Here is a 19,604-nt window from a genome sequence, read left to right on the forward strand (position 1 = left end):
ATCAGGAAAGTGAGATGATTGGCTAGATGAGCTCAGATATTTTATAGCCCCAAATGTAATTAAGCTGTCACTTGTGATGGCTTTACATGATCTGGAAATGAATTCAATACTTTATCTCTGTTGAAGGTATAATTGAATATTAAGCAAGTAAGTTGGTAGGAATCTTGCAACAGTTTGTTGAAATAAAGTCTTTTTTTTTTTTTTTGGTGGGGCAGTGAGGGTTAAGTGACTTGCCCAGGGTCACACAGCTAGTAAGTGTAAAGTGTCTTGAGGCCAGATCCAAACTCAGGTCCTCCTGAACCCAGGGCCGGTACTTTGTCCACTGCGCCACCTGCTACCCTAAAATAAAGTCTTAAGAATTTTAGTAAAAAGTGATATAACAGTTCTTTGTATAAAAGGATCTGCCTCCACCATTCCTGATTCCCACTCTGTTAAGAGCAAGAGTAGCTCATATATATTTGATCCCTGCCCTTCACTGCCACTGCCAAAGTAGGTAATATCTGGCATTTACATCGCATGTCTAGTGAGCACTTTATGTGTTATCACAGTTGATCTTAGCCCTGTAAGGTAGGTGCTTTTCTTTTACCCATTTTACAGATGAGGAAACAAAGAGGTGAAGTGATTTTGCCCCAACTCCTCACCCATTGTCTGAGGTACGATTCGGCATCTAGTATTGCTCACTTCTCAGTTTAGTGTCATCTGGCTGCTGGTAGTAAAGAGTAGAAATGTTATTTCTGGTTTTTTAGATAAAGAATCTGAGGCTTTTAGGAGGCTAAAAAGCTTAGTTCAACAATTAGTAAATAGTAGGTCCAGGACTTGAACTTCAAGTCCAGTGTTCTTTGCACTATACAGTTGAAAGAATTATTAATCTGGGGTCTGTGAATTTTTTTTTAATTAGTATTTTGGTAACTGCACTTCAGTATTTTTTGTTCCTTTGTATTTTATTGTATGCGTTTAAAAACCATTATTTGGAGAAGGGGTCCATAGACTTCGCTTTTTGGCCAGGGGTTCATGAAACAAAAAAAGTTAAAAAAACCCTGGTATATAGAGAGAATGTATATAAGGTACTCTGTAAATCCTAAAAGGTTTATATAAAGGCAAATGTGATCCATCTCTAATGCTTGCCTTTTCTATGTAAGTAGATTTATTACTTTTTTTGTTTCTTCAATTTGACCCATTTAAAGAATTCTATCTCACTTTCATAATAAAGCATTTTTTGATAGGGCTTTTTGAAAGCAGATTCATAGCTTCGTCTCACTTTGAACTTATTGTTGGATTATTTGCACTAAAGAATACTCAGAATTGAAAGAGTATTGAGGGTAGGAGAGCACAATTCCCTACACGTTAGGGGATTATAGAATTTCTGTTATAACTAGAAAACTGAGGATGCTCTGGATTCATTTAACAATACATTTTTAATGTTGAACCCAAACTCAGAGGCAATGAAGAATCTGTTCACTAAAACTTGAATGTTTCCCTACAATTCATATTTCCACTCCAAGCCCATTTGCACCACTAATAACTCAGACTGGATTCATTGTCTTAGTCTTAGAATAGATTAACTTCTTCAGAATTGGTAGGTGTTAGAAAATTTGACTTAGAGCAACCTTCACTGCTTTTAGAATTGAGACTCCAGCTGTTCCATCTGAGACAACACTGATATTTTTGCTTCTTTCATATCTAAAGAAACAGACCTACTGGTATTTAATTCTAGTACTTTGTCAGGTATTGGAGAGGTGTATTGGAGATTACTTCTCTTTTCCCTCTGTCTGGAGAGGCTTTTTAAAATAGCTCTTCAGATTTTATCTAGGCTTTGCCTGGTGCTTTGCAGTGCTGGCATTTTGCCATGGATTAAGATACTATGGTGGATGAGCTCTTCAGAGGCAGCTTAGGAAGTCCTCTGCCATTCTGCAGTTGGCTCCTGACTGTGGGAAACGATGCAATGTAAAATGTTTTTCATTTGTGACAAAAGCATTTGGATCTAAATAGAAATAAATTTGTCAGCTTAATTTTAATTAAACACACTGTAATTTTCATAGCATATGAACAGAAATGAATTGTTTTCAAAGGAATTTTGTATAATTACTAGGGACGTGAAGATTTCCTTTGTCAAGTGGATTTTTATGAATTGTCCATTTTAAAAATTATTTTTATTGAAGTTTCTTTTAAGTTTTCTTTTATTTTTTAGTTATTAAACATTTCTTTTTTCTTCCTCCCACCTCTTTCCCCCACCTCTCTCATCCCTGGAGAAAAAAATAAAGAAAAAAAATTCTTCTAATAAATATGTATAGTTACACAGAACAAATTCCCCTGTTTGACCTTGTCCAAAAATTTCTCACTTTGCATATTTGTCCATTACCTTTCAACAGGAAATTAATCTACATTTTTATATTCCAGAATTACATGGTTTCTGCCTTGAGAAATCAGCTTTCATGTCTCTTCGAAGAGTCAGAATATTAGGTTCAGAACAATGCTGTTAATTTTTCAGAAGTGAATTATCTCCAGGGTACTAATAGTAGCAAGTATTTGAATATTTAAAAATTGTTTTTTTCCCTTCAACTATCATGTTGTTCTTTTTTGGGGGGAAGGGGGGCGCAATGAGGCTTAAGTGACTTGCCCTGGGTCACACAGCTATTAAGTGTCAAGTGTCTGAGGCCAAATTTGAACTCAGGTCCTCCTGAATCCAAGGCTGGTGCTTTATCCACTGCACCACCTAGCTGCCCCCTAAGTATTCCCAGGTTTTGGGAATTTTGTAGTTGTTGTTTTGGTTTGTTTTGGTTTTGGTGGGGCAGTAAGGGTTAAGTGACTTGCTCAGGGTCACACAGCTAGTATGTGACAAGTGTTTGAGGCTGGATTTGAACTTAGGTCCACTTGAATCCAGGGCCGGTGCTTTTATCCACTGAGCCACCTGGCTACCCCTCACGTTGCTCTTTTCGATTTTTCTTTTTGTTTAGTAACTTTTAATTCTTTCTGAGATATCTATAGTAACTTTAGTATTTCTGTTTTGGAAATGGATGATAATGCACAATTACATTCACATGATTTTGCTTGATTCACATGACCAAGCAAAAATAATCAGTCATGTTCTCTTTACATGCCATAGAAGTCTTTACATACATTATCTCATTTGAGTACAAAAAGCATGTCAAAAGAAAACATGACTAGCAGGCACAATTTTCCCTTAAAATGTCACTTAATAGGGGCAACTACGTGACACAGTGGATAAAGCACTGGCCCTGGGTTCAGGAGGCCCTGAGTTCAAATCTGACCTCAGACACTTGACACTTACTAGCTGTGTGACCCTGGGCAAGTCACTTAACCCTCATTGCCCTGAAAAAAAATGTCACTTAGTACTTGCAAATACTGAAGGATTCCGATTTTACATAATTCCCCTTCATAGAGCCCTCCCAGTGTTTGGTGTCTGTGAGAAGGAAAAGGATTACAGTACCTCTCTGCCTTCTGAAATAGCCTGAGGTTTGATGGCATAAGCTACTTTTGAGAAGTCTATTTTTATTTCATGTTTCTGTAACTGAGAAAAGGCAAACACATCAGCCACACAATAATTGTTTGTTTTAAAGTAATCTTGCCTTTTTTTGTTTTTCTTTAAGGGACTATGCAGTAAGCATAGGTCATCGTTTGCAAGACCATGGCCTTGTGGTGGAAATGATTTATCTGACATCAGAGGCGAGTCTTACCTGTGCACTCCAGGAAGTGAAAAATGATGGTTCTCCCTTTTGTATTCTAGTCGAACAGTCCAATGTAGCGCTCTCCTCCTGCACCGTAATATCACTTCACAAGTCGATCACAAGTAAGTTTAGCTGCCACTTGAAATGTTGCTTTAAAGTGTCTCTATTTAAAAATACAATTCCACATTGGGCTTTTTTTTTTTTTTTTTGTATCCTAGGACACCTTACTGGACCCTTTTAAACTTTCCATTTATTACTTATATAATGTGGAAAAGCATCATAACTTTTTATGGGACTCTTACTGACTTTAGGTTCTATAATCCATCCTTGCTTCTTCTTCTTCTTCTTCTTTTTTTTTTTTTAGTGAGGCAATTGGGGTTAAATGACTTGCCCAGGTCACACAGCTAGTAAGTTAAGTGTCTGAGGCCGGATTTGAACTCAGGTACTCCTGACTCCAGGGCTGGTGCTCTATCCATTGCTTCTTCTTCATAAATGGCTGCAAATGTCTAATCCATGATGACTTGTCTTAAATATTCTTTTCAGCTACATTTCCAAATTTAGCAGTCTGACCCAAAGTTAAGCAGCATATTAGACCAATCACATTTGCTAATGACTTCATTTAGCCCTTATATGAGCCATCTCTGGCCCACTTGCAAACTTTCTTGTCCTCTCTGCAGTGCTCTTAGCCAACTTAGTTCTCTTTGTCTATCCTTTTGTAATCCATGCCCCTCCTCCATAACCCCTGAATAATTCTAGTCACCCTTAGTTGTAAGGATTCATAAATAAGAGTGTTTTCTTTCTCCCTTTAATACTCAAAAATAGACATATTCATGAGTAGATAGACTTATATGTCCGTGTTTATAGGTGACATCATCCTCTTGGTCAGAAAAGCTTTTGTTCTTGAGATGTATCTTTCTGAATGCCAGGTGTGTCAAAGGATTCTGCTCTTTCTCAGATTACTTTTTTTCCTGAAAACAATGATTCACATCCACATGTCATTTCTTCTTATTTCAGTCAGTTGGAGTGAAAATGTTTGATTATGAAATTAGGATTTACATCTGAACAGAAAATGTAGGTGTTAGACATGACATTCACCATACAATAAAGAATTATATATTTTATTTTGAAACTGACAGTATACCTGTGATTTCAGCTCACATAGTCATGTCATAGACAATCATTTCTGCTCTCAGCAGAAAATATAATATATTGATCCAAATATGGTTAGGGTCTCTAATGTGAGTTTTGTTGTTGTTTTAAGAAAAAACAAGTAGGTTTATATTGGAAAATAATTATCCAAAAATCCAATACCATCATTGTGAATAGCAGTCTAATTGCTGTGAAGTAGAAACTGGGCTAATTTGTCTTGGTGGGTGGTGGGGGAGGAGGGTTAGGAAGGAAGGAGGAGCACAAGTAAAGGTATTTGTAGACTTGTCATTGTACAGATGATACTGCTCCAAATATACAAGAGGAAGAAAGTGATGTTCCTTTGGCCAAACTGATTTCTACCTCTTCCTGCCTCAGATCTGTCCATTTCTGTTCCTGAGGTCACAAGGTGAACAAAGTACTTTGCTCACAATGACTCCACAATGACTCTTTAAGGGAGATAGTAAAAGTATTGTTAGTCCCTTTTTTTTTTTGTTTTTGTTTTTGGTTTTTTTGCGGGGCAGTAGGGGTTGAGTGACTTGCCTAGGGTCACATAGCTAGTAATATTAGTCTCTTTTTACAGGTGAGGAAGTGGAGGCCTGCAAAAAGGAGGCACTTAATAAATGTTTGTTGAATTGAATTGACTTGTCTGTGGTTATGACTTTTTTTGTTTGTGTTTTGGCGTGGCAATAAGGGTTAAGTGACTTGCCCAGGGTCACACAGCTAGTAAGTGTCAAGTGTCTGAGACCAGATTTGAACTCTGGTCCTCCTGAATCCAGGGCTGGTGCTTTATCCACTGCACCACCTAGCTGCCCCATATGACTTTCAAGTGTCAAAGCCTAGACTTGAATCTAGGTCTTCTGCCTCTCATTCCAGAGCTCTTTCTAATACTTCATGCTGCCTCTCTAACTTCATAAATATTTTATAATGTAACCAAAGTTATATTACAAAGATTGATCAAGCTAGATGTTTTTCTTTTCTCTAGTACATCGTCATATGCCCTTAGAAGATGCATTGGCTCTAGTAGCTAAGGAATTTGGGACTATTTTGGCTGAACGGGAACAGCAAGAAGGTGCTGGAATTTCACAAAAAGCAGCTGATCTAGTAGATGACTACTTAGAACGGGACCTTTGTGAAAGCTACTCTGTGCCTCTGGGCATCAAACATCTCCTCTTCCTACTAAGTGAGGGAAAACATTTGTATCAGGAGGAGTTGAACACCATCAGTGACTACCTGAAGACCAGGAAAGAGGAATTGGAAGGTATTCATGTATTTGCTTCCCCCAAACTGAAAAATTTTCATATTGAGATAAAACCCTGTTCTGAACAGTGTCATGTTAAAAAAACCTTAGTATCATCAGGTAGAAAAAGGAAGACACCTTTATCATGTAATAGGCCTTTTTTTGGGTTTTTTTGTTTGGTTGGTTTTTTCGGGGCAATGGGGATTAAGTGACTTGCCCAGGGTCACATAGCTAGTAAGTGTCAAGTGTCTGAGGCCGGATTTGAACTCAGGTGTTCCTGAATCTAGTGCTTTATCCACTGAGCCACCTAGCTGCCCCGATCTAATAGTCTTTTTTGGTTCACATCTTTAGTCTGAACCAAAAAAAAGATTAACTTGAATAGGTACTTAAGGTAGAAATGTACTTTATATAATCTTTATTCTATAGTATCTCCTTTTGGGGGGGAGGGGGCGGCAGGCAGTAAGGGTTAAGTGACTTGCCCAGGGTCACACAGCTAGTAAGTGTCAAGTGTCTGAGGTCAGATTTGAACTCAGGTCCTCCTGAATCCAGGGCTGGTGCTTTATTCACTTCACTGCCTAGCTGCCCCACAGTATCACTTTAAACTTAAAGATTCTTTTTTTTTTTTTTTTTTTGGTGAGGCAGTTAGGGTTAAGTGACTTGCCTAGGGTCACACAGCTAGTGTTAAGTGTCTATGGCTGGATTTGAACTCAGGTCCTCCTGATTCCAGGGCCAGTGCTCTATCTACTTTGCCACCTAGCTGCCCTTAAAGATTCTTTTGTAAATATGAATTTGGAATGACACTTCTTATAAAAATAGCTCATATTTACATAATACTATATTTTATAGTTCTTTGCTCTCCACAACCTTGTGAGGTAGGCATGGCAATAATTATTTGTCAGGTGAGCAAACTAGAAGCTGAAAGTCTAAGTGACTTACCTATTAGTGTCAAAGTAAAGATCTAAGTCTTTCAACTCAAATGCCTCTGTTCATTTTAGGTTCTCATTTGAGCTGTATATAATGAAACATTTAGAAACCTTGAGCAGTTTATTTAATGTATTCTGTTTTTCTGTTATTAGGTAAGTTCAGCAGAAGAGACTCCTGAGCAACTCTTAATCTTGGTTCAGCGTAGATTGAGTTCAACAGTTTTTTTGTTTGTTTGTTTGTTTGTTTTTTGGTGAGGCAGTTGGGGTTATGTGATTTGCCCAGTCACACAGCTAGTAAGTGTTAAGGGCCTCAGGTCGAATTTGAACTCAGGCCCTCCTGAATCTGGGGCCAGTGCTCTATCCACTGTGCCACCTAGCTGCCCCTCAACAGTATTTTAAAGAGGATTACTAAAGATTACAACCCTGAAGAAATGGTTACTTGACATTGGAACACTTTAAAATATTCCATGATAGCCATAGATTGCAGAATGATTTTTAAAATAATATTCTTAAATTTCATGCAGCATCTCTAGAACAGCAAAGTTCCATCATACTATTTTCTTTTCAGTTGCATTGGCCTGTAACCTAGGCTCCTGCTGACCTTGATTTCTTTCTCAGGTTTTGTGGAGACACCAGATACTTCAACTGCAGTTGTGAATGCTTTGATTGAAGCTAATTTGATGCCAAGATCTCATACTATGGGCAAACCACCTCCTCTTCTTCCAACCCCTAGTAGGAATTCCTTCCAGGGCCAGCCTCTTCTTCCTCCAGTTAAGCCTCCTTTATTAGGTGATAGGCCTGGAGGACTTCTTCCAACCCCAGGTCAGTGCTGTCCTTTCCCCACCAGTATTGCCTTATGATCAATTCACTTTTTTCTTTGGTTCTAGTAAATGTGCAGCCATTGAATTTTGCTGTATCTATGAAAAATAAAAATAAACTTGCCTAAATTGGGAAATTCTATTTGACCAAAAAAAAAAAATCACCTGGATGAGTCAGACTAAAGGGGAAAAGGTGACACTTCTGAGCCATCTTAGCTGTCCTGTGAGTTCTCCCTTGAGAGAACAGAGTAGTCATGACATTTGCTTTATTCTCCATAATATTTTAAACAAATGTGAAGTTGTCTGCAGTCTTACCTCCTAGATGGGGAAGATTTGTACTTTTAATTAGGATTCTGTGTTTGCCCAAAGCCTTCTGAATGAAGAGAGAGCTTGTCATGTGAACTCTGGTCCCTTGCATGTCAAATTTGAATTGCCCAAGTTTTCCTCTGAGTTAAGACTCTGAGACTGATAAAGCTTGGTGGGAACAGATTCAGTGTATTGTACTAACTTGGACTCTCACAACAGTTACCTGACTTTTCTACCTTTCTTGAGGCCTGATTTTTAGTGCTAGGTCAAAATGAATAGTCTGCCTATTTTTGTTCTCTTGTTCTGCTGTTTGAATTTGTGAGCGGAAGTTAATATTTCGTGAACATATTTGAGTTATAAAAAATAATTGAAAACCTCAAGAAAGGTCAACAGTAGAATTTAAATAGTCTGTAATTAGTGAGGTTAGGGATGTTCATCTAGGGAGACAGGGTACTTATAAAAAGCTAATTTATTACTTTGCATTCTGTTGCCATCTTTTACAAATTCATTTCTGTTTAGGTGTTGTAACTGTTTTCCTTTAAGTTAATATCAGTAATTTTCTATCTTTTGCTTCTAGTGTAATGTGATTGAAGAAAGGGATCTGAGTTATTTCAAAATAAATGCTCTGCACCATAGATTCTGTTTAGTTTTATCACAGCATTGAATCTTAAGCAAACAATTTTAATTTTAGCTAGAAGCTTTTCCTGTGAGTGCTACATTCATACCTAATTCAGCATTCTGAGTAGGTCTAAGTAGAATAACACATGCCACTTTACTCTTATAGTTGAATACTCTTAATGACAAGTTGACCATTATTGTTGATGTCAGTCTTTACTGAGGACATGTGGTTTTGTTGTTGGCTGTTTCTGTTGTCTTTTTGGGTGCTTAAGCTCTCTTTAGAGCTACCTAATGTGGTTAGATGGAATTCTATCAAAAGGAGTTTTCTCATACCTTTGAATATAAGATGTAGTTATTAAATGCTGATTTTCAGTTACCTTATAAGTAGGGAAACAGAATTTGTGATTCAAGATCAGTAGTTGAGTCCAGTGAATGAAGTGACTTAGGAGGAGGCAAATAAACTGTTAAGACAGAAGCAATGGTGTTAAAAGTCATATAGGGCCACCAAAGCATACATAAGGATCTCTGCAGGTACATGTTGACCTTAAAAAACCACATATTAATATTACCCACTCTCTAATGCATTTTTTTTTAATTTTAAAAATATTTCCTAATTATATTTTAATCTGGTTTGGGCTGCCAGCTAGACTAGAAGGCACTTTAAGGATCTCTTTGAATCTGGAGCAGTGGTCCAGTTGGGTATGCATTTTCAGAAAAGTCTGTTTTACTAAACATCAGGGAACTTTGTTCCTGATAAGAATATCTCATGAGTTTGTTGTTTTTTATTTTATATAAATCTAGGACATTCTGGGCCCAAGGGTAAACCTCCTCCCCTTCTAGCAGTACCCTCTAAAAGACCTGGTCTCCTGGGATATGCACCACACCAGCCTGTAAAGCGTCCAATGATGTGGGAGAAACCAGCCCTTTTGCCAACACCAGTAGGTGAGTTGTGTTGCAAGTATTATGATTTATAGATGACACAAAAGTTTTTGGTACCAAAATGCTTTAATAACCGTTTCCCAGTAAGTATATTCTACATTTCCTGTCTAGAAGTATTTGTCATGGTTTTATAACACAAACCTTTCTCCTGACATAGAATTTTCATTTCAAGATTGGTTTCAAATCTCCTATTGAACCAAAAAAGATACATTTTTTCTAAAGCATAGGTAATTGTGGTTTCAGGATAAAAGATATGTACTTTAAAATAGTAGCAAGGAACAGAGCATAGAGTAATTCTATTCACTGCATTCCTCTCTCTGTAATCAAAATAATCTAGGATCATACATGTAGAGCAGCTGGAAAGGACCCTTATGGGAACATTGAGCCTAACACCCTTGTTTTGCAACTGAGTAAAATGAGGTTGAGAGTTTTATGTGACTTGCCCAGGGTCACTCAGACACTAAGTGTGTGAGGTAGGTTTTGTTCTCTCACTTTTTGTGATTCCATGCCCAGGGCTTTATTCACTGTCACCTAGCTGCCATTCACAAAACTATCATCTCACTGGCTTGTATAATATAGCCATGTTTCTAATATGCAGAAAGACTGGACTTTTCTTGGGAAATGCTGAAGAAAAAGATAGTTGAGAGTTGAAATAGATCGAAGGAAATGGTCACAGAGGTATAGTTTCTGTCATTAGTTCTTGATGACCATGGCATAGTGTCTCCATGGGGATGATAATATTTTCTGTCACTTTGCACATTGTGAAGATTGTTGGTATTAGACGTCTGTCCAGAAGACTGATTGAAATGGTCGATTTTTGTATTGTTGTTTACAGTTAGGTTTTTATGTGTTTTCATCATATTCTTCTATGATTAAGGTAAATAATAACATAATTTTTTTTAACACTTTTCTCCTCACCTGAAAAGTGCTGAAAGGATTTTCACCCTGTCTTGTCTCATTACTCTCACAGTATCCACATTAGGATGGATAGCCTACAAGCAAATTCTTTGGCCCTAAATTGAGGGGAGAGAAGAATTCGAGGCAGTAAAAAGACTGCAGAAATTCAGAAGAAAGTTTTTAAGAATAGTTTGTAGGGCAGCTGGGCGGCACAGTAGATAGAGTACCAGCAGTGGAGTCAGGAGGACCTGAGTTCAAATATGGCCTCAGACACTTGACACTACTAGCTATGTGACACTGGGCAAGTCACTTAACCCCAACTGCCTCACAAAGAAAAAAAAGAGAGAAAAGAAAAGAATAGTTTGTGAAGAGGATGGTTTTGAAGGAAGTAAAGGATTTGGGTTGGAGAGGGGAATGTAGAGATATGGATACAGATTTTAAGTGACTAGTTACCATGGTAACTAGTTAGCTGGTACCATTTGCGTAGTTGGGTCTATAACCCAGGGTAGCCTGCTTCTGCATCTTTGTGTTTTCATAAAGCCATAATGTTCCTCATTTTTATAAGACAATTTCAGAACTTTTGATGAGGAATACAAATAAATGCACGTCTGTTGTCATTCAGGCAGAAGAACTTGAGGAACACTGAAGAATGCTGCTTTTAAAGATCATAAATATGTGCTGATTGTCTAATTTTTAAAACATTACTGATCCTTTGTATGTTCATTACCTTAATATTTTAACGTATTCCCCACCATCAGTAAACCATCCCTTGTAACAAAGAATTTTTTGCTTTTTTTTTTAGTGAGGCAATTGGGGTTAAGTGACTTGCCCAAGGTCACACAGCTAGTAAGTGTTAAGTGTCTGAGGCCGGATTTGAACTCAGGTACTCCTGATTCCAGGGCTGGTGCTCTATCCACTGTGCCACCTAGCTGCCCCAACAAAGAATTTTTAAGAACAAAAATCAATTCATCAAAATCAACATATCTACCATATCTGAGAATACACACACACACACACACACACACACACACACACACACACACACACACATATATTATTTCCACATCCATGGTCCCCAACTTTGCAAAGAAGGGACAAAGGTGAATTTTCTCAACTTTTCTCCAGAGCCAGGCTCAATCATTGCACCTAATTGCATGGTGAATCTGTTAGGCCCTACAAAACTGGGGTGAATTAATGTGATCAGAGGTGTGGGAAGCAGACAAAATGGTGGTATAAGGTCTGGGAGTTAAGAGAAGTACCATGTTGCAGTAATTGTATCTTTTTGCCTCCCAGCAGTGCAAACAGTACAACCTCAACGGGCAGCTAAACCCAAACCTTTTTGAACTAAGGAAACCTCAACTGGGCCGGGAGGAAAATGGCAAGGCATTCCAAGCAGATGGTGTCCTCTCTCTCTCTCATCATTAATGTCTGTGTAGCAGGCAAGAAACTTTATTGTAGCATACTTTCTGTTATAATCTACATTCCCTCGGGAATTTTTTTAATTTGCGGAGACTATCACAAGCTGGATGTTTGTGAAAAGTCAGTGTTGTAGATATGTTGGATCTTTCAGTTGTTCCAGTACATATATTACACAATAAATTCTTTGTTTTACACGACCCCTTGCTCTTTTTTAAACAGTGGTTAGATTTCAGCTATTGAGGGAATATATGGGGAAGGAAGAAACTTCTTGTTCAGTAGCAACTGAACAAGCTAGTCAACCTTTTTTGATTTAAATGGGAGGGGTTGTATAAGGGTGGAGGTGGGGTCTTAATGGGAATTTTTGTATTGGAATGAAAAATCTGAGGGGGAAAATCAGCTCAGTGTAGCTGTCTTTTCTAAACTTGAATAAAAAGGAGTTGTTTTTCTTCTGTCTGGGGCCTCTCTCTGATTAAGTTGTAATACTAGTGTTTACTTGTCTATACCAGATGTCTGTTCTTGTGTTAGAAGCACTTTTTACATTACATTTTTTGTCTTTTATTTCATTAAAATATGAAATTTTACATCTGAACTGAAAGCTCATAGAAACTGAATACAGATTTTGTTGATGTTACTTAGTTTTCTGTCATCTTATGAAATACAGATTATATCTTGTGCGGGACACCTGCCATAATCACACCCCTGGATTGTAAAGTGGCTGGCTGTTAAAAGAACTTGGCCACATGAAGGAACCTCACATTTCTCACCACTACACCTATATCAGTTGCTAGTTTACAGGGGTTAGTTACCAAAACACTTTTCCCAGGTTCCTATCAAAGTGACAGTCATTTTCCAGAGAAGCTAGCTATTTCTTCAAAGTAATTTAGCCCTTCCACATAAATATACATTAACTTTCACACTTTAAGCTGCTGAATGAATCACTAGCATCTACTGGGGAAAAGACTTTATTTTCCCATATTCATTTAAATAATGTAGTAGAATAAGATTACAGCAGTAACTTGTGTTAGGATTTTGAAAATAATATGTATATTTGTTAAAAGTCCATTTGTTTGATCTGGGTTTTGATTTCCAATTATAATACTTATAAAGTTTTGAGCCAGTTCTAAATTCTAATTTATTTCCAACTGATAAAAATGTTGAATGATTTCCATTTTTCAGACAATTAAGAATGAAACTCAATGTCTCAAAAGTCATATTAACAGGAGCAGGTAGGTGGTACAGTAGGGGCAGCTAGGTAGCACAGTGGTTAGAGCACCAGCCCTGGAGTCAGGAGGAACTGAGTTCAAATCCGACCTTAGACACTTAACACTAGCTGTGTGACCCTGGGCAAGTCACTTAACCCCAATTGCCTCACCTCCCACCCCCAAAAAAGTCATATTTACATTGAAAACATTTACTGTGGCCAAAAGATCATTTCCCCAAAGTCTTAAATGAGTAAACAGACCAATGATCATTAGTAAACAAGTAGAAAACTGGTACATAGATTTTCTTTCCTGAGACTTTTTAATAGGTGATTCAAAGTATTTGATAATAGACTTTGTTGTTTTTTGTTTTTTTGTTTTGTTATTTGAGGGTTCTTTCCAACTCTGTAGTTCATGATTCAGGTATCTTTAGTCACTCCTTTGAGTAGGGAAGCTAGGAAAAAGGGAATACCTCACTGTTTAAGACAGGTATAGAGACATTTTTGTGATGCTGATAGCAGCGATGTATAGATAGATCACTATCGTAAAGCCTTGGAAACACTGTAACGCCCTCTTTCTTGTCCAAATATTTGGATCTTAACTTTCCTTCAAGTCTCAGTTCCCTGAATGCCCCCAAACAGTGGTAACTCTTCTGAACTCAGAGCATTACAGGTTGTGCTACTCATTTGGCAGTGAATCATTGAGCATTTTCAATCTCTTACTGTTATTTTTTAAATTCCCATTATTAGGCACTTGGTCTTATAAAGCCTTGTGCTGGGTGCAAGTAAGAAATCAATGAAGCCTTTATTAAGTGTTTACTATGTATCAGGCACTGTGCTAGGTGATAGAGAAGAATGAAACAGCCCTACTCTCCAGGAGCCTACATGCTAATATGGGAAATAAGTACATAAATAAATATTTAGAGAATAAATACAAGATAGGGTGGGCACTAGCAGTTGGGAATCAGAAAAGGCTGTATGTAGAAGGAGATGCTTGAGCTCTGTCATAAAGGAAATGAAGGACTGAATCATATGAGGAGAGGAATTCATTTCTGCCATGTTCAGTTCAGGGTTTCCAACCCTTTGCGACTCCATTTGGGATTTTCTTGGCAAATATACTGGAATGGTTTGCCATTTCCTTCTCCAGCTCATTTCTACAGATGAGGAAACTGAGGCAAACAGGGTTAAGTGACTTGCCCTGGATCACACAGCTAAGCATCTTAGCCCAGATTCAAAGTCAGATCTTCCTGACTCCAGGCCCAGCACTCCATCCACTGTACCACCTAGCTGCCCTTAGGGGAATATGTAATGTTGCATTCCAGAGATGCAGTGTCATAGAGATAGGAGCTAGAATCTCACGTGTGTAGAGCAGAGAGATCTTAGGTTGGATGGATTTTAGAGTTTGAGGTAAAAAGTGAAACTGAAAAGTGGGATGGAACCAGGTTATGAGGGGCTTTAAAACTAAGCAGGAGTTTGTATTTGATCATAGGGGCAAGAGTGAGTCACTGAAGTTGCCAAACAGGGTATTAAGGTGAAATCTAGGCTTAAGGAAAGTCATTTTGGGAGCTGTGTAGAAAATGGATGGGAATGGGGAGAGATAGTTGTCTAGGCAAGAGAGGTGAGACTAGGTTGATCATGTCAACAGAAATAGGAAATTTGAATGAGGAAGGTTTGAGGGAAAGATCATGCATTCTGTTAGGGGCATGTTGAGTTTGAGATATCAGTTAAGGAGTTGGTAATGTGGGACTGAAGCTCAGGTGAGAGGTGGGGCTGGATATATAGAACTGCCAATCATCTGCCCAGAGCTGTTTATTAAATCTATGGGAGCTTTTAAAGAGAAGAGGAGAGGGCTCAGAACAAGGCCTGGAGGAGTACTCACAGTTATGGACATTGTGGATAATAAGTGAGCCAGCATCAGAAACTGGAGTGGTTAGTCCAGGAATGAATATAGTGTCATAAAAACCCAGAGAGGGAACACTATTAAGAAGAGAGCTTGGGGGGCAGCTAGGTGGCGCAGTGGATAGAGCACTGACCCTGGAGTCAGGAGGATCTGAGTTCAAATGCGGCCTCAGACACTTAACACTTACTAGCTGTGTGACCTTAGGCAAGTCACTTAACCCCAATTGCCCCACTAAAAACAAACAAACAAACAAAAAAGAGCCTGGAGCAGCTATGTGGCTCAGTGGATAAATCACCGCCCCGGATTCAGGAGGACCTGAGTTCAAATCTAGCCTTAGACACTTGACACTAGCTGTATGACCCTGGGCAAGTCACTTAACCCTCATTGCCCCGCAAAAAATTAAATCAATAAAAAGAAGAGAGCTTGTACAACAGATAGTGAAAGAGGTTTAAAAAAAAAAAGAATTGAGAAAAGATTTGGCAATGAGACCACCAGTAACTACATAGTAATTGGGTTATGTGATAAACTTGAAAGTCAGATTGCTAAGATTTGGGGGAGAAAATCAGGAGGCTCTGAGTATAGACAGTTTTTCTTAGTAATTTGGCTGAGGTATGGAAGAGATCTAGCTACATGTCAAATGAAGGTTTTTGGTTTTGTGTTTTTAAGGGTAGGGGAGATGGAAGATAAGTTAGGGTTCCTGCGTTTAATGGAGCATTATTCAGTCCTTTTCCTCAAGTAGTCTATAAGCTCCCTGTAGAAAAGGAACAGTCCTATTTATATTGCTCCTTAGTTTCCACAGAGCTTTGTGAGAGGGTAATTTAGTGATTACTTGTTTAAATAGGTACATCTGCCAAGGTTGAGATGCCCAAAAGTTTAGGACAAAGGAACTCAAGGGTATCAAAGATTAACCCTGAGTAAATTTATTCTCCCAGCATGTTGCCTTGCACACAGTAGTGCTCAATAAATATTTGTTGGTTGATATTAAAAGTGGGGTCAGGATCTTCCTTAATGTGGAAATGTTTTGTCAACATATATTCAAAAGTGTGAAAAATAAACCCAAAGATTTGTAGCAGTCATTTCATTTGCTCATTTGGCTTACTATCCTATTTTTAAAACAACTGCTGGGCAAAAGCTTGCACATGATTTATTTGTAGAGTAAATTTGTTTTAAATATTCACAGTGCTGGCCACTCATTTTTTTTTTCAGTTTTACCCTTTTCTGTATTAACTAGTTCATAACTGGTTATTTTAAAATGCTGGGGGATGGAGGCATCCACTTAATCACCAGCAAAGTGGCACAAACTATTAAGGGGAACTAGTCTCCCCTTTTAAAAAAGTTTTGGTTGCCTGAGGCTTTTATTTCCTTAAATTTTGGGGGTGAGGTAAAATGAAAATAATTTGAATCAGACTTTCTACTTACTTTGTACTCATTTGCACGTGGTAAATTTCCTAAAGACTTTTGAAAAGTAAATATTTGAATTGTTTTCCTATCCCCACCCCTCTACTCTCTTCCTTATTTATCAACCTTTGCTACTATGGATTATAACCTAGCTTCTTATTTAGTTAGAGAAATGATCAAGTCTTGGCCTAATGCTACCAAAGTTACTTTTGATATCTTGATTATTTCTTAATATCCTTTCAGTTCTGGCTAATTTAAATTCCCTGTTTTGTTGGGTAGACCTTTATACTAAGGTCTTTTCAGAGAGTGACTTGTAGGACGCTTGTCAACTTCAGGAATCTTGTCATAAGACAAGATTAACGTATTTGGTAATAGACAGTCTTTCTGGCTACTACTGGGACCTGTTAAAAGAGAAAGTTGCTGATTGAGCTTAATCTGGTCCCTTAAACTTAAAAGGGTTTGAAAAGACAGTGAAAAAGTTTGAAAGCTTAAAAGACTATGGAACTAAACTTTAAGGGGCCCCACTTTGGGGGCAACTGTTAAGGTATCGGATCCAGGTGTTAGTTCAGTTCAACAAATATGCATTTAGGCTTTTCTGTACTTCAATGATTAGGAGACATTAAGTCATTGTCTACAACTTTCACCTCTTTTCCAAAGATAAAATGTAATTCTTTTTTAACCTATTTCAGGAGGTAGACTATATAGTACTTGAGTGGTTGGTTGAATGAGGAGACCAACAAAACTAATGTATAGTGTAGTCGGTATTTCCTGGCAAGTCGCTAGGCACTAGAGGAAAGGTACAACAGCAAATAAACTTATGTAATACCTGTGACACAGTTCAGAGTACATGTAACCCCTTGTAGTGGGTCATGGTAAGACCTGACATTTTAGGAAATTGGATTTGCTACTACTAGATTAGTTAATACTTACTGAGTAGTCATTCTGTGCAGAACCTGCAAGAAGCATTTGCTTAGTGGGGGGGTCAGGCAGAAAGCTAAAAAACACACACACACACAGCCCTCCAGTCCCTGCCCTCAGGAAGGTCTGTTTCTTCCTAAAGGGAGAGGCACCCCGAAAAAGAGAGAGAGAACAAATACAATGAAAACAAAGAAGTGTGTTAGAAATGCTATGGGCTGGGGCAGCTAGGTGGCACAGTGGATAGAGCACCGGCCCTGAAGTCAGGAGGAACTGAGTTTGAATCTGGCCTCAGGCACTTGACACTTACTGGCTGTGTGACCTTGGGCAAGTCACTTAACCCCAATTACCTCACCAAAATAAAGAAAGAAAGAAAAACAAAGAAATACTATGGGCTTCTTTTCTTGGAGATCTGTCTTGTCATAGAGTCATAGAATTTCATAGTTGGAAGAGTCATCTAGATGAACTCATACCTGAAGAGGAATCTCATCTACAGAAACAGCATCTTTGACAAAATCTCTTGTTTGAAGACCTCAAAGGAAAGGGAGTCCATTATCTCTGGGGGCAACCCCAGAGTACCAATTAATAGGAAGGTTCTCTATCTTAAACTGAAATTTGCCTCTGCAATTTTAATCCATTGCTCTTCTGCCCTCTGGTTAAGCAGACCAAATCTAGGACAGCCTGTCAAATACTGGAAGACAGCCTGCTGATCTCTCTTCCCTAGGCTAAACATCTCAAGTCCTTTCAACCAGTCTCTGTATATAATGTCTGGACTCTTTACTATACTGGTCACCTTCCGTACTCACTAGTTTGTTACATTTCTAAGGAGATGGTGCCCTGGGCAGTCCCTGCTAACTTCGCTACATTACTACTACATTGCTACAGCAGCTTCCAAGAACTGTTTCACTGAGCAGTCTTTCCCCAGCCAGGTTATAGAGAGGCCCTCAGTGTTGTTCACTTTCTAGGCTCAGTGGAAAAACCCATGCTTTTGAAATTTGCATATTTGTGCTTATGGAATGGGATGGGGTCATTGAAATAATTCATTGGATGATTCTCAGACATATTTTAGCCTTGTTTAAAGACCTAGGTTTTTACAGCTAATTAACTGATGAAGTAAAAGGACTTGAGTTTGGAAATTAGGGCTTGGTTGACTGAAGGACCCCAGGAAATTCTCACTTAGCTCCTATCCTGAGGAGAATTATGATAGAGCTGAAAGGACCAAGAAATCATTGCCTACGGCATGATGGAGCACCATGGGTCCTATATCCCAGGCTTTCACTTAAAAGAGAAGCAAAGAGACAGAAAGTCCCTGCACTCTTCTGATTTACATGGATGGTTTGAGATTTTTAAAATAATACTTCAACCCCTACTGTCATCTTTTCCTCTAGAATGAGTTTGGTTGAATTAATACTTCATCTAAACATTACTTAGAAATAAATTTTGTCACTCATTTGAGAAATCACGCAAGGCTCTGTATGAGGGGGAAAAGACATAAGCCATGCCATGCCTAAGATTCAAACCAGAGAAATCAGTAAAAGGGGGAAAATAAACATTTTTGGTTTCTAAGATTTATAAGGCAAAGGCAGCTACTGTTCAAAAAATGATTTGCTGAACAGTTCTCTAGGAAATAACACCTTAAACTTATTATCCCTTACAATTTTTGCTCATTCCTACCTTTTTGCTTTTGTATCTGCCATTGCTGCGTCCCCCTTTTCCTTCTCCCTCCCCTGTAAATCCATTCATGGCTTTTTTAAAACCCAGCTCAAAGGTTACCTCCTTTAAAAAGCTTTCGCTGGGGGGCAGCTAAGTGGCGCAGTGGATAAAGTGCCCGCTTTGGATTCAGGAGGACCTGAGTTCAAATCTGGCCTCAGACACTTGACACTAGCTGTGTGACCTTGGGCAAGTCACTTAACCCTCATTGCCCCACCAAAAACAAACAAACAAAAAACAATAAAAAGCTTTCGCTGTCTAACTTTACCCCTTTCTGGTGATTTTTTTTTCTTTTTTGGGGCAATGAGGGTTAAGTGACTTGCCCAGGGTCACACAGCTAGTGTCAAGTGTCTGAGGCCAGATTTGAACTCAAGTCCTCCTGAATCCAGGGCTCATGCTTTATCCACTGTGCCACCTAGCTGCCCTGGTGATTTTTTTTTTTATTCCATGTCCTCATAGCTCTTGTTTGTGCAATTTGTTCTACATCATGT

The 19,604-nt window shown here is 38.4% G+C and overlaps 1 protein-coding gene across 1 annotated transcript in view; it reads left to right on the plus strand.

Annotated features, from left to right (window-relative positions):
* The window catches only part of LOC122738984, a 76,681-nt gene extending 64,310 nt beyond the window's left edge, over window positions 1-12,371 (plus strand). The window contains exons 9-13 of the mRNA XM_043980855.1: window positions 3,609-3,808; window positions 5,818-6,093; window positions 7,614-7,817; window positions 9,539-9,679; window positions 11,867-12,371. Of these exons, the coding sequence (XP_043836790.1) occupies window positions 3,609-3,808; window positions 5,818-6,093; window positions 7,614-7,817; window positions 9,539-9,679; window positions 11,867-11,916 (871 nt within the window). The 3' untranslated portion in view covers window positions 11,917-12,371. The remainder of the gene's footprint in view (window positions 1-3,608; window positions 3,809-5,817; window positions 6,094-7,613; window positions 7,818-9,538; window positions 9,680-11,866) is intronic.
* The last annotated feature ends 7,233 nt before the right edge of the window (window positions 12,372-19,604 follow it).

The sequence above is a fragment of the Dromiciops gliroides genome, chromosome 2 (genome assembly GCF_019393635.1).
Source record: "Dromiciops gliroides isolate mDroGli1 chromosome 2, mDroGli1.pri, whole genome shotgun sequence".
Lineage (NCBI taxonomy): Eukaryota > Metazoa > Chordata > Mammalia > Microbiotheria > Microbiotheriidae > Dromiciops > Dromiciops gliroides.